Source organism: Heterodontus francisci, chromosome 9, assembly GCF_036365525.1.
Source record: "Heterodontus francisci isolate sHetFra1 chromosome 9, sHetFra1.hap1, whole genome shotgun sequence".
Classification (NCBI taxonomy): Eukaryota; Metazoa; Chordata; class Chondrichthyes; order Heterodontiformes; family Heterodontidae; genus Heterodontus; species Heterodontus francisci.
This window is the reverse complement of record NC_090379.1, coordinates 92481984-92497116: the sequence shown is the minus strand read 5'-3', so window position 1 is coordinate 92497116 and position 15133 is coordinate 92481984. Positions and strand designations below refer to the sequence as shown.

The following is a 15133-nucleotide window of genomic DNA, read 5'->3' as shown; positions in this document are numbered from 1 at the left end:
CAATGGGTTCCAGCTGGACTGCCATGGTAGTCAATCCACTGACCTCTAAAGTACACAACACTGAACTCTAAAAATCTAAGAAACGCACATCCAAAAGATTCTGAAGTTTTCTTCTGTTTTTTCTTTCCTTTTTCTGCACTTTCTGTACACTTCATTTTTAACTGTTTAAATTACTTACTAAGTATAGCCTGCGACCCTCCAGAATTCTACTTATTATTCAAGGAACAACAAATGCCTACAATTTTCCAAAAATACTGAATGGTTAGCTTGGATGGCCAAGGCTTATTGAATTATAGGTGACAACCGGTGATATCTGGCATCACTGAGTAGCAAGTGTAATAAAACAGTGGGTATTACAAAAACAAGATTAAACTTATCGCTTTTTTAAAAAAAAGTTAAAACTTATGGAAATCAATCATAATTGTTATGTATGTTTTACATCAGGTTAATTAAGTATGCTATGAATTTACAACAGCATAGCAGAGAGAATTTTGTATTTTTCTGTTAAATAAACATTAAAAATAACTCATTCTAACTAAATGATAAAAATTAAAAATACTAGTTTCTTAAATTCCATTTGATTACAATCTATAGCAGATTTGGTAATTGAATAGTTTAATTACTCTTGTTCCTCCCATATGGTGGTTTAATCATCCGAGAAGATTCCCGACAACTTAATTATATCGTACTCAGTGGTTTAATTAACTCCCACAAAACACTATTCTGTGCATTTTTTCCCCCCTTTTTAAAAAAAAAAGCAACACCAAAGCAACTTTAAAATTTCAATGCATGTGAACTACTCAGATTTGTTTCAGAGGATACTTTAAGATTCACCTATTGTCTATTGCTGATAATTCAAAGTTTTTCTGTGGCAAAAAACAATCAAAAATTTAATTAAGTAACTTAAACACCACAAAGTGGGAATTTAGTGTAAAAACTGAATTATCAAATAACTTGAATTAAGCAACTTTGAATTAAGGCTGCAGTTACAATTTTTGCTCCATTATAGTCCAAGAGAAAGGCTTACATAGCTTCTGAAAGGTACATTTTATAAATTGTGAACAAATTTTTAAACAAGTGTAAAACTCAGGGTTACTTTATATAAGTAATGAGATTAAGGTTTTAAATTGTAGGTTTTGCAGCTGACCAACAAAATCATATGACAATTCAGAACCAACATAACAGGTCAGGTCACATAGCAAAACAGTCTGCTTTGAAGACTTCCTTGTTGTTTTCATGAACAGTGCCAATCCTACCAGGTGTCGAGATTATTAGCACTGGACATGCTACAAGTTTACTGCACAATTTGTCAATTTAACAAGTTGCTGACAGAGAGACCTCTTAACTGAATATCATGTAACCTGATCAACTGCTGAGGATGCCAATCATATTTGAATTCATAACAGCAAAAATACTGAATAGCAAAAATCATATGCCAAATTTTGATTAGCTTCACAGCGGTAGGTCATGTCCCCACTCCTCTCACCTATAAGATACCTATAATCCAGCATCCATATTCATGAGGCAATTTTATTGTGTAGCGTTCCATATGAATTTCTCTTAATGACAAAGATAAGGCTCAAAGAAGACAAGACTGAACTAAGAATTAGCTCACCTTCGAGGCTTGCGGATGTCCCACAAGCCCACTCCTTCTTTCGAATTTGCAGTAGCCAAAAGTCTAGGCTCCACAGGGTTAAACATCACACTGTGAAAGGCTGATGGGTAATTTGCCAAACAAAATGGTTCTGAAACAAGTGAAATGCATGTGAAGGTCAAAACTTGCAGACAAGAAAAACAATAGTCACAAGTGAAGTTTCATTCCGTTATTTTAAAACAACGACCACCCGTTACATGATATTAATGGCCCAGAATTTGCTGGAGAATGGCATCTCAGTGAGTGCCATGGGTTGCATTTCTTCCCTCATGCTTGAGCTTCAATTAATTTTGTGTTGCAAATTGCTGGAAGTGCAAATTGAAAACGGGGCATATTTGGTACCAAGAATTGATCACCTTAATAACCAAGTAAACAAAAAGATTTAAATGGGCAGCAGAGCTCTGAAGTGGCAGCTTGGATGCTATTTAAGCAAGTCTATCGCTGAGTTTAATGCTAAAAAATGTGTAGTTCTAAGTTGCTTTGCCTATGGAACATGACACAAACAGATGAATAAATCAGCCTACTGCCCAGGGTTTAGGTTATTATTGCTTTTTAATTCATAAAATTCAGGAACTATTGGCAGCTGCTGCCGACACATGAAAGCTAGATATTTTCTATCAATTCAAAGCGTGCATTACTTGTGAAATCAGCAGGTTAATTGTTGGTTATTTAGAAATTAAAGACCCTGTTAATGGTGGGGGGTGAGGGGGAGGGAGAAAAGGGTGGCAGTATGGGGTGGGGAGAGATAGCTAATTCCTGCCAAGTTGAAATAAATTTAACATAGCAGTTTAACTTGCATCCTGAATGAGTGTTTCATGTGGCATGTGCAAAACAATGGTCATTTAACTGTTCTGATGAAAGGTCACTGACATGAAATGTTAACTCTGCTTCTCTCTCCACAGATGCTGCTAGATCTGCTGAATATTCCAGCACTTTTTGTTTTTATTTATTATGTATTTTAGGTCATTTAACTGTCAACTGGTTTAGAAGTGGAAGGCCATTGGAAACAAAAATTATCTCAATACCAAAGTCTTTGTACCATTAAATAGCAGCCCTGATTTTCTCCAGCAAGTTTAATTTGTATTTGCAGCACAAATGCAGAAATTTCTGGTTACACATGGGGAGGTTGATGGCGAGTTCAGGTCTTTGTGACACTAATGCAGAGTAGCACTAATCATCCAGGAATCTGTTGTAATTCACAACACATAGTGTACGTATTCCTCATCACAGTCGACTGAGTTGTTTAAACACCAATAATGGTGCTCACCTTTAACTAGCCATTATTTCGCAAGTTGTTGCATTTGATAGTCCTCCTTTTTGTAGATCTGCTCTACATAGAGGCATAGTCAGAAATAAATGGATGCTGAGCCAAAAAGGAGATAATAAGCGAGGTGACCTAAAGCTTGTTCAATAAGCTGGATTCTAAGGGGGATGGGTCTTAAAGATGATGAAACACATTGAGAAGTTTAGGGAGGGAATTCTAAAGCATAAAGACATATTTGGTAGAAGGAAATGTTTGGGGACTGGGGAGAATGGATTTTGATTGGGAAGGATTTTATGGTGAAAGTGTTCCCTCAATGCTTGTTATCTTCTTTCACTAGCATACCTTAGTCCAATCTATTAAATCAGAAACAGCTTGCAAATAGAGTACAGAGAGTGTAGAATACATATGAGAAAGTGAGTAGAGGCTGTGAGTTGGATTTTATGGGCCCCCAAGGTGGGGTCGGTGGCAGGGTGGCCCACAGAATCGCAAAGTGTGGCGGGTGAGGCAGAGATCCCGTCGCCGCCCTATCGCCACGTGATTTTCCCAGGGCTGGGATAGGCTGATGATGGCCTTCCCAGCCAGAGGCCAATTCAGGCCCATAAGTGGCCTATTAACGGCTAATTAAAGGCTTCTTACCACCACTGCTGGGATCGTACCGGCGGCAGGGGGTGTCTCCGCCACGCGGACTTGGGGTTGGGGGACCCTCCTTGGTGGGCAGTCTGTGGCTCATGGAGAAACCCCGCAGTGAATCATCTCCCCCTGGACTGCACAACCACCCCCCACACCAGGGCCACCCAGACTGGCCCCAGCAACCCCAGCTCACTGACCTGAGGTCTAGGGTTCCAGCGCTGGGCCTGGGTTGGAAACCTCTGTAGTACCAGCAATGGCCACAGCACCCGGTGGTGCTGCCGATACTGATGAGCTGCCAGCCCTTTGATTGGCTTGCAGTTCTTGGAGGTGGGATCCTTCTCTTTAAAGGGACAGGGATCCGGGCTCATGAAACTTAATGTTAAAAGACCAGAGGACCTCTCAGGGAAGCGCAAAATGGCCAAGGCAGGGCTCCCCTCACTTTTTCGGCCTGGCACTGGGAGCTCCACCTCCCCCACCAAAAACAGCCCCGTTACTGCATTGTGAGCTACCTCAGAAAACAGTCATGCTATTGGCTAAAGGAAGCAAAAAATTCACACCTACAAAAACTGTCCAACTACAAATTTGCAGCCCAAGTGTGCAATTTCTGTAATAAACAAATCTGGAGGAGGTGGGAGAAATGAAAGCCAATTTTTATGCTCTTTAAAGTGAGGATCAGCAGTGTTCTGCAATATGTTAACAAAGCAGAATATTGCCAATTTAGAAATACACCGCAGTATATTTTGGAATAGAGTTTTCCCGGTTTTTGGAAGGGTCACAATCACTGCCTTGTTTATGCACACAGTGAAGTATGTCAAGGCTACAGAGTGTACAGAGTACTATATTCAAAGACAGCCTTTGTCAGCTCAAGATAAAGATTAAAACTCATTAAACTGAAACCATATACATATTCTCTTAAGGGATGGAAAAATATCACTCCATCACTTCTTTAAAATGTCTCAAAGTTTCATACACAAACAAGGGCAGCGAGTTATGTAGGCAAACAAGGAGTGGTGACCAGAAGGTTATAATCTTGTTCAGAGGGACTTAGTACATTGTTTGAGCCACATGAGTTTTATTTTGTATGACTCATTTCTTAACACTCACCTCCATGCGAGTCCCGTATATCCCAGATAAGAACTCTGCCATCATCTGAGGAACTGGCAAAGACATTGTCATTCACAGGACTCACGGACAGGCCATATACAGCATCATCATGGGGAAAAACACTCACTATTTCAGTGCTGGAAAAAAATGAAAATGTACCTAAATTTGCATCATTAACAATTTCAGCCAAGCTGCTAACCATGGCAAGATGGGAGAAACACAAAAAAACTAAACTCATCACAACAGGAAGGAAGGAGTGTCAGAGCAATATTGTGAAATGGTTGCAACTAAAAATATGTATATAAAACAGATAACTTGTGCAATCCATTTGCCACAGCATAAATAATAGTATTTGCTTCTTCCTTACCTCCCAAACTGCACACAGCCCTTTTCTATAACACTTCATATAACTTCCAGTTTCTGCTGCTGAGAAAGTGATCATTTCAATGATTCATTCTTTTCTCAAATGTTAAAAGCAACCATGCAATAAACCCAAAAGCATTCAAGGCAGAAGGAACACAAACAGCCTTATGTCTACCATGCAGATTACAAATAACTGCTGTAGTATTGACCACTGAGTACAATTTGAATTTCCAAAAGAACATTCAAAGCTCTCTGGACAGTTCTAGATGGATGACAGTGCTGAAATGGTACACAAACTCCTGTCGGACCCAGAGTTGAATGTCAAATCACACTGAGTCTGTCACCACCACTGCCTATTTTTGCCTCCAGATCAACCACCCTACCCTTGTTCCCATGGCAGCCCATGCTGTTTCCATCTTGAGGCATAGGTCGCCTCCCAGGATCCACCATGCAACCCATCAAGAACTCTACTATCTGCATCTTACCCTGTAGTGAGTCCCACAAATCCATCACCCCAGTTCTCACCATGGACACATCAAGACCACATCCAAATTAGAGTCACACCCATCCAAATTCAGATTAACATGGAACTAGCCAGAATGACCATTATTAAATCAGTACAATTTAGTACACACAAAAATTGTTGAATACTTTCACAGGTAACATTGGATGTGAAGTTCAAAATGCTATCACCATGCCAATCAGTCTTGAGTATTGCTGAAAATAGGGACATGTTGTCAAAGCTTTTCGTCTTGCACTCATCTGGACAATCGCAAGCATAACCAATGTAAGGGAAGACAACAACCTATACTGCATGAGAAGAGAGTGCTGATTGGTTGACAAGTGAACTCTGACTGGATGAGGCCATGGAGAATCAGAGTTCACTTGTCAACCAATCAGCACGCTCTTCTCACGCAGTACAAGTTGTTGTTTTCCCATACATTGGTTATTCTTGCAATTGTCTTGATGAGTGCAAGACGAAAAGCTTTGACAACATGTCCCTATTTTCACCAGACTTAGACTTCTCTAAACTGCACAATGCAAACATGAAACTAGAATTATAGTGCACTCAATACTGCTCACATCACCCTATTGTTATTTTAATAACTCCTGTGAATTACATGTTGTTATCTCTTGTGTGTACTTCTATGAACTTCTGTGCCCTTTTACAAATACTATAATGCTATTAGATTGGTGTTTTTTCTTACCTTGCAACATCATGAACAATCACTTGCTCATCATTTCCTACAAAAAGGAAAAGAGAAAAGAAATTAGCCTTCAAAACAAGAAGTTTGTTCTAAAAAGTTGCTGTTAAAAGTATTATACAAGAGCACTGCTTTGCCAATACAGTGGAACTAGAGGGCTACAAAGATCTCAGGATCAACTGTGACACACAACACTGAAATTGTTTTTTTTTGCATTTAAGACATAGTAGCTGCAGTAAACACTAAAACAAAGTACTGCACCTTGCTCTAAAACCTTAAATAATTGAAAACATAAAAATTGTGCAGCTTTTTGTATACAAGAGAAAGTCAAACACCTTCTGGTCTGTGGCTTGAGTTATCTATATGTTCAACTTTACCACCCTTCCTGCATTGGGTCAGTTCACACCCAATTTAATTTTTGATTTTGATCAGCTGGGTGTCTGGCACATGTGGAAGAGTATCATCATGCCTATGTCTCTAAACCAATTATTAATTCTTCTGTTTGAGTGATAGAGTAAATATACTCTCTGAGTCTTCCCAACTTAGCCAAGTTGACAAAATTTAGGTGACGGTTAGCATGCATCAAGATTTTGCGATGCTTATTATGGGTTCAGGAGCTTCGCTGGAGTTTGAATAGTGGGAGCTACATAGTTTACCATTATCCAAATTCACCCTTCACCAGGTAGAATGTATCCTTCTGGTTTTACTGCGATGACTTGCCTTTAACCTAGATTTATCTTTTCTACATGTTTACAGAATTTAAACATATACACTGCATAAAAATGGTGATTTTTTTTTGTTTTATAATTTGTTCATGGGATCACACACACCAGTATTTATTTCTGATGAAGGGTCACTGACCTGAAACGTTAACTCTGCTTCTCTCTCCACAGATGCGGCCAGACCTGCTGAGTATTTCCAGCATTTCTTGTTTTTATTTCAGATTTCCAGCATCTGCAAATTTTGCTATTATAATATTTATTTGCTCATTCTTTGAGAAGGTGGTGAGCAGCTGCCTTCTTGAACCATGGCAGTCCATGTAATGTAGGTACACCCACAGTTCTGCTAGCGAGGGAGTTCCAGGATCTTAACCCAGCAACGATGAGGAACGGCAATATATTTCCAAGTCAGGATGGTGTGTGATTTGGAGGGGAACTTGAAGGCAGTGGTGTTCCCATGTGCCTGATGCCTTTGTTCTTCTAGGCGGTAGAGGTCAATGATTTGGAAGGTACTGCTAAAGTGGCCTTGGTGAGTTGCTGTAGTACATCTTGTAGATCGTACACAATGCATTCAGGGTGCAACTGTGGTGAGTGAATGCTTAAGGTGATGGATAGGGTGCCAATCAAGCGGGCTGCTTTGGCCTGGATAGTGTTGAGTTCACAGAACCATTACAACACAGGAGGCCATTCAGCTGATCATGTCTGCACCAGTACCCTGAATGAGCAATTCACCGAGTGCCATTCCACCACCTTCTCCTGTAACCCTGCACATTCTCCCTTTTCAGATAACAGTATAATTCCCTTTTGAATGCCACGATTGAACCTGCCTGTACTACACTCAGGCAGTGCATTCCAGACCTGAACCATTCGCTGCGTGAAAAAGTTTTTCCTCAAGTCGCTTTTGCTTCACTTGCTAATTTCTTTAATTCTATGCCCTCTCATTCTCGATCCTTTCACAAGAGGGAACAGTTTCTTTCTATCTACTCTGTCCAGACCCCGCATGATTTTGAATCCCTCTATCAAGTCACCTCTCGGCCTTCCCTTCTCGAAGGAAAAGGGGAGACGGTGGCGTACTGGTACTGTCACTGGACTAGTAACCCAGAGACCCAGGTATTGCTCTGGGGACATGGGTTCGAATCCCACCACAGCAGAAGGTGGAATTTGAATTCAATTAATAAATCTGGAATTTAAAGCTAGTCTAATGATGGCCATGAAACCATTGTCGATTGTTGTAAAAACCCATCTGGTTCACTAATGTCCTTTAGGGAAGGAAATCTGCTGTCCTTACCTGGTCTGGCCTACATGTGACTCCAGATCCACAGCAATGTGGTTGACTCCTACATGCCCTCGAAATGGCCTAGCAAGCCACTCAGTTCAAGGGCAATTAGGGATGGGCAATAAATGCTGGCCTGCGACGCCCACATCCCATGAATGAATTAAAAAAAACAGTCCGAACCTCTCCAGTCTATCTTCGTAGCTGACGTTCCTCATGCTGGAACCATTCTCGTGAATTTTTTCTGTACTTGCTCCAAGCTTTCACATCTTTCCTCAAATGCGGTGCCCAGAACTGGACACAATACTCCAGCTGAGGCTGAATTAGTGTCTGAAACAAGTTCAACATAACCTCCTTGCTCTTGTACTCTATGCCCCTATTAATAAAGCCTGGAATACACTGTTTGGGATCTTCTTCTCACTGCTGCTTTCACATGCGTTCAAGTCTTCAGAAGAAGGAATTTTCCTCCACACAAGATCAGATGGCAGGTTGTTCAACCTTGCCCGTCTAAGAGCAAAGACCAAAGTACGGAAAGTCCTCATCAGGGAACTCCTCTTTGCTGACGATGCTGCATTAACATCCCACACTGAAGAGTGTCTGCAGAGACTCATCCACAGGATTGCAGCTGCCTGCAACGAATTTGGCCTAACCATCAGCCTCAAGAAAACGATCATGGGATAGGACGGCAGTAATGCTCCATCCATCAAGATTGGCGACCACGCTCTGGAAGTGGTTCAAGAGTTCACCTACCTAGGCTCAACTATCACCAGTAACCCGTCTCTTGATGCAGAAATCAACAAGCGCATGGGAAAGGCATCCGCTACTATGTCCAGACTGGCCAAGAGGGTGTGGGAAAATGGCACACTGACACGGAACACAAAAGTCCGAGTGTATCAAGCCTGTGTCCTTAGTACCTTCCTCTACGGCAGCGAGGCCTGGACAACGTATGTCAGCCAAAAGCGACGTCTCAATTCATTCCATCTTCGCTGCCTCCGGAGAATCCTTGGCATCAGGTGGCAGCACCGTATCTCCAACACAGAAGTCCCCGAGGCGGCCAACATCTCCACAGTGGCGCAGTGGTTAGCACTGCAGCCTCACAGCTCCAGCGACCCGGGTTCAATTCTGGGTACTGCCTGTGTGGAGTTTGCAAGTTCTCCCTGTGTCTGCGTGGGTTTCCTCCGGATGCTCCGGTTTCCTCCCACAAGCCAAAAGACTTGCAGGTTGGTAGGTAAATTGGCCATTATAAATTGTCACTAGTATAGGTAGGTGGTAGGGAAATATAGGGACAGGTGGGGATGTGGTAGGAATATGGGATTAGTGTAGGATTAGTATAAATGGGTGGTTGATGGTCGGCACAGACTCGGTGGGCCGAAGGGCCTGTTTCAGTGCTTTATCTCTAAACATAAACAAACAAACATAAACAAACCCTACTGAGCCAGCGGCGCTTGAGATGGCTTGGCCATGTGAGCCGCATGGCAGATGGCAGGCTCCCTAAAGACACATTGTACAGCGAGCTCATCACTGGTATCAGACCCACCGGCGGTCCATGTCTCCGCTTTAAAGACGTCTGCAAACGCGACATGAAGTCCTGTGATATTGATCACAAGTCGTGGGAGTCAGTTGCCAGTGATTGCCAGAGCTGGCGGACAGCCATAAAGGCGGGGCTAAAGTGTGGCGAGTCGAACAGGCTTAGCAGTTGGCAGGAAAAAAGACAGAAGCGCAAGGCGAGAGCCAACTGTGTAACAGTCCCCGTAACCAATTTTTTCTGCAGTGCCTGTGGAAGAGTCTGTCACTCTAGAATTAGACTTTATAGCCACTCCAGGCACTGCTTCACAAACCACTGACCACCTCCAGGCGCTTACCCATTGTCTCTCGAGACAAGGAGGCCAAAGAGATTCTATGTTTTATTAACTGCTCTCTCAACCTGTTCCGCCACCTTCAATGACTTAAGACCGTATAAACCCAGATCCCTCTGCTTCTGCACCCCCTTTAGAATTGCACCCGTTATCTTATATTGTCTCACCATGTTCTTCCTACCAAAATAAATCACTTCACATTTCTCCGCACTGAACTTCATCTGCTACGTGCCCGCCCATTCCACCAATTTGTCCATGTCCTTTTGAAGTTCTACACTATCCTCCAATCAGTTCACAATGCTTCCAAGTTTCATATCAACTGCAAATTTTGAAATTGTGCCCTGTACACCAAGGTCTTGGTCATTAATATATATCAGGAAGAGCAAGCGTGGAGGTAAATCCTCAGTTGAGGAAAAAGGAAGACATATCAGAAGTGCTGTTCTGGTAGGCTGTCTACTAACATTCATTATAAGCCCATTGACTCCCACAGCTACCTTGACTACACTTCCTCACACCCTGTCCCCTGTAAGGACTTCATTCCATTCTCCCAGTTTCTCAGTCTCCGTCGCAGCTGGTCTGGAGTCAATATTGGGAACTCCCAGAGCAACTCCCTCCCAACTGTATACCACTGTGTCGCCACCTCCGGTGGGTGTGCCCTGCTGATGGAGGAGTCTGGGACATTGGCTATAAAGTACAATGTGATGAGTATGACTATGTCAGGCAATTGCTTGATTAGTCTATGGGACTGCTCTTCCAATTTTGGCATAAGACCCCAGATGTTACAAAGGAGGACTTTGCAGGGTCAACTAGACAGAATGTGCCGTTGTCATTTCCGGTGCCTCGGTCGATGCCGGGTGTTCCGTTCGGTTTTCTTATTCAACTTTTCTTTAGCAATTTGGTACAACTGAGTGGCCATTTCAGAGGGCAGTTAAGATTCAACCACAATGGGCGGCAGTGGCGCAGTGGTTAGCACCGCAGCCTCACAGCTCCAGCGACCCGGGTTCAATTCTGGGTACTGCCTGTGTGGAGTTTGCAAGTTCTCCCTGTGTCTGCGTGGGTTTCCTCCGGGCGCTCTGGTTTCCTCCCACATGCCAAAGACTTGCAGGTTGGTAGGTAAATTGGCCATTATAAAATTGCCCCTAGTATAGGTAGGTGGTAGGGAAAATATAGGGACAGGTGGGGATGTGGTAGGAATATGGAATTAGTGTAGGATTAGTATAAATGGGTGGTTGATGGTCGGCACAGACTCAGTGGGCCGAAGGGCCTGTTTCAGTGCTGTATCTCTAAACTAAACTAAACACATTCTTGAGTCTGAAGTCACATGTAGGCTGGACCAGGTAAGGACAGATTTCCTTCCCTAAAGGACATTAATGAACCAAATGGTTTTTATGACAATCTAGTAGTTTCATGGTCACCATTACTGAGACTAGCTTTTTATTCCAGATTTATTAATTAAATGAAATTAAATTCCACCAGCCGCCATGGTGGGATGTAAACTCGTATCCCCACAGCAAACGTCAGGGCCTCTGGATTATTACTCCAGTAACAGCATCACTATGCCTCCATGCTCTCAACCTCTCACAACCCTGGGATTGGCTTGAAATTTTTGTCCAGATTCTGAGAGTTTGCATTGTACAGTCTTGACTATGCAAGGTGATTGGTTGCTGAGTAACTGCTGTTAGGGAATAGCTCTAAATAGCTGGCTTAGGAACTAAGGTAAGAAAGGTCTACAGTTTATTTTCATATATAGTAAGTAATGTTTTTTTAGGGAGTTCTGCAGTAACGAGGACCAGGGAAGAAGGGCCCTAGAGTAATTGATATTATTTGATATTAAGCATCTTCCAAAAGGTTTAATTTAAAGGGTTAAGTCATGGCAGGAGAGCTCAAAGCCACGGTGTGCTCCTTGGACTCTATGTGGGAAGCCGGGAACAATTCCAGTGCCTGGGACCAGCATGTGTGCAAGAAGAGTCTCCAGCTGCAGCTCCTGGAAGCCCGGGTTTCAGAGCTGGCGCGGCGGCTGGGGACACTGTGGAGCATCTGCGAGGTGGAGAGTATCATGGATAGCACGTATAGAGAGGTGGTCAGACCGCAAGCTCAGACTCCACAGGCAGGAAGGGAATGGGTGACCACCCGGCAGAGCAAGAGGACTAGGTAGGCAGTGCAGGAATCTCCTGTGGCTATTCCCCTGCAAAAGATATACTGCTTTGGATACTGTTGGAGGGCAATGGCCTCTTAGGGGAAAGCAGCAGTAGCAGCCCAATTCGTTGCACCACGGTTGGCTATGCTGCACAGGGGAGGAGTAAAAAGTGTGGGAATGCAATAGTTATAGGGGATTCAATTGTAAGGGGAATAGATAGGTGTTTCTATGGCTGCAAATGAGATTCCAGGATGGTATGTTGCCTCCCTGGTGCTAGGGTCAAGGATGTCTCAAAGCGGTTACAGGACATTCTGAAGTGTGAGGGTGAACAGCCAGTGGTCGTGGTACAAATTGGACAAACAACGTAGGTTAAAAAAAAGGATTAGGCCCTAAAAGCAGAATATAGGGAGTTAGGAAGTAAGTTGAAAAGTAGGACCTCAAAGGTAGTAATCTCAGGATCACGACCAGTGTCACGTGTTAGTCAGAGTAGAAACAGCAGGATATATCGGATGAAGAGATGGTGTGAGGGGGAGGGTTTTAGATTCCTGGGACATTGGGACCGGGTCTGGGGGAGATGGGACCAGTACAAGCTGGACGGGTTACACCTGGACAGGACCGGGACTGATGTCCTCGGGGGAGTATTTGCTAGAGTGGTTGGGGTGGGTTTAAACTAAAATGACAGGGGGAAGGGAACCTCTGCAAGGAGTCAGAGGAGGGGGGAATCAAAGACAAGAACAAAAGACAGTAAGGGGAATAAGAAAAGTGATAGGCAGAGAAATCAAGGGCCAGAATCAAACAGGGCCACAGTGAAAAATATTGGGAAGGGGACAAGTAATGTTAAAAAGACAAGCCTTAAGGCTTTGCGCCTTAACACGCAGAGCATTCGCAATAAAGTGGATGAATTAATCGCGCAAATAAATATAAACGGGTATGATATAGTCAGGATTATGGAGACATGGCTGCAGGGTGACCAGGGATGGGAAATTAACATCCAGGGGTATTCAGTATATAGGGAGGACAGACAAAAAGTAAAAGGCGGTGGAGTTGCATTGCTGGTTAAAGAGGAAATTAATACAATAGTGAGGAAGGATATTAGCTCTGACGATGTGGAATCTGTATGGGTAGAGCGGAGAAACACTAAGGGGCAAAAAACGTTAGTGGGGGTTGTATACAGACCCCCAAACAAGTGGTGATGTTGTGAAAGGTATTGAACAGGAAATTAGAGACGCATGCGATAAAGGACCATCTGTAATTATGGGTGGCTTTAATCTGCATTTAGATTGGGCAAACCAAATTAGTCACAATACCGGAGAGGAGGAATTCATAGAGTGCATACGGGATTGTTTTCTGGACCAACACGTTGAGGAACTAACTAGAGCACAGGCCAACCTAGACTGGGTATTGTGTAATGAGAGAGGAATAATTGACAATCTAGTTGTGCGAGACCCCTTGGGGATAAGCGACCATATGATAGAATCCTTCATCAAGATGGAGAGTGACGCAGTTGATTCTGAGACTAGGGTCCTGAATCTTAATAAAGGAAACTGCGAAGGTACGAGGCGCAAGTTGGCTATAATGGTTTGGGAAACATTACTTAAAGGGACGATGGTGGATAGGCAATGGCAAACATTCAAAGAGCGCATGGATGAACTGCAATAATTGTTTATTCCTGTCTGGCGCAAAAGTAAAACGGGAAAGGTAGCCAAACCATGGCTTACAAGGAAAACTAGAAATAGCATTAGATCCAAGAAACCGGCATACAAATTCTCCAGAAAAAACAACAGACCTGAGGATTGGGAGCAGTTTAGAATTCAGCAAAAGGAGGACCCAAGGGATTGATTAAGGAGGGGAAAGTAGAGTACGAGTGTAGGTTTGCAGGGAACATAAAAACTGACTGTAAAGGTTTCTATAGGTATGTGAAGAGAAAAAGACTGGTGAAGACAAATGTAGGTCCCTTACAGTCAGAAACAGGGGAATTTATTATGGGGAACAAAGAAATGGCTGACCAACTAAATGCATACTTTGGTTCTGTCTTCACAAAGGAGGACACAAATATCATACAAGAAGTGTTGGGAAACACAGGGTTTAGTGAGAGAGGGGAACAGTGGCGCAGTGGTTAGCACCGCAGCCTCACAGCTCCAGCGACCCGGGTTCAATTCCGGGTACTGCCTGTGTGGAGTTTGCAAGTTCTCCCTGTGTTTGCGTGGGTTTCCTCCCACATGCCAAAGACTTGCAGGTTGATCGGTAAATTGGCCATTAGCAATTGCCCCTAGTATAGGTAGGTGGTAGGGAAAATATAGGGACAGGTGGGGATGTGGTAGGAATATGGAATTAGTTTAGGATTAGTATAAAAGGGGTGGTTGATGGTCGGCACATACTCGGTGGGCCGAAGGGCCTGTTTCAGTGCTGTATCTCTAAACTAAACTAAAGGAAATCAGTATTAGTAGAGAAATAGTGTTGGGGAAACTGATGGGATTGAAGGCCAATAAATCCCCAGGGCCTGATAATCTACATCCCAGAGTACTTAAGGAAGTGGCCCTAGAAATAGTGTATGCATTGGTGGTCATCTTTCAAGATTCTATAGACTCTGGAACAGTTCCTACAGATTGGAGGGTAGCTAATGTAACCCTACTATTTAAAAAGGGAGGTAGAGAGAAAACAGGGAATTATAGACCAGTCAGCCTGACGTCGGTAGTGGGGGAAATTCTAGAGTCCATTATCAAAGATTTTAGAATTGGACAGAGTCAGCATGGATTTACGAAAGGGAAATCATGCTTGACAAATCTACCAGAATTCTTCGAGGATGTAACTAGTAGAGTTGATGAGGGGAAGCCAGTGGATGTGGTTTATTTGAACTTTCAGAAGGCTTTTGACAAAGTCCCACATAAGAGATTAGCATGTAAAATTAAAGCACATGGGATTGGGGGT

The 15133-nt window shown here is 43.1% G+C and overlaps 1 protein-coding gene across 4 annotated transcripts in view; it reads right to left on the bottom strand.

The window, feature by feature from the left end:
• Positions 1 to 15133, bottom strand: part of dcaf5 (ddb1 and cul4 associated factor 5) — a 135405-nt gene that overhangs the window by 74685 nt on the left and 45587 nt on the right. For all 4 annotated transcript variants that reach the window (XM_068039504.1, XM_068039506.1, XM_068039505.1 and 1 more), the window contains 3 exons: positions 6224 to 6260; positions 4653 to 4789; positions 1616 to 1745 (listed from right to left, as the gene is read on the bottom strand). In XM_068039504.1, coding sequence (XP_067895605.1) covers positions 1616 to 1745; positions 4653 to 4789; positions 6224 to 6260 — 304 coding nt within the window. The remainder of the gene's footprint in view (positions 1 to 1615; positions 1746 to 4652; positions 4790 to 6223; positions 6261 to 15133) is intronic.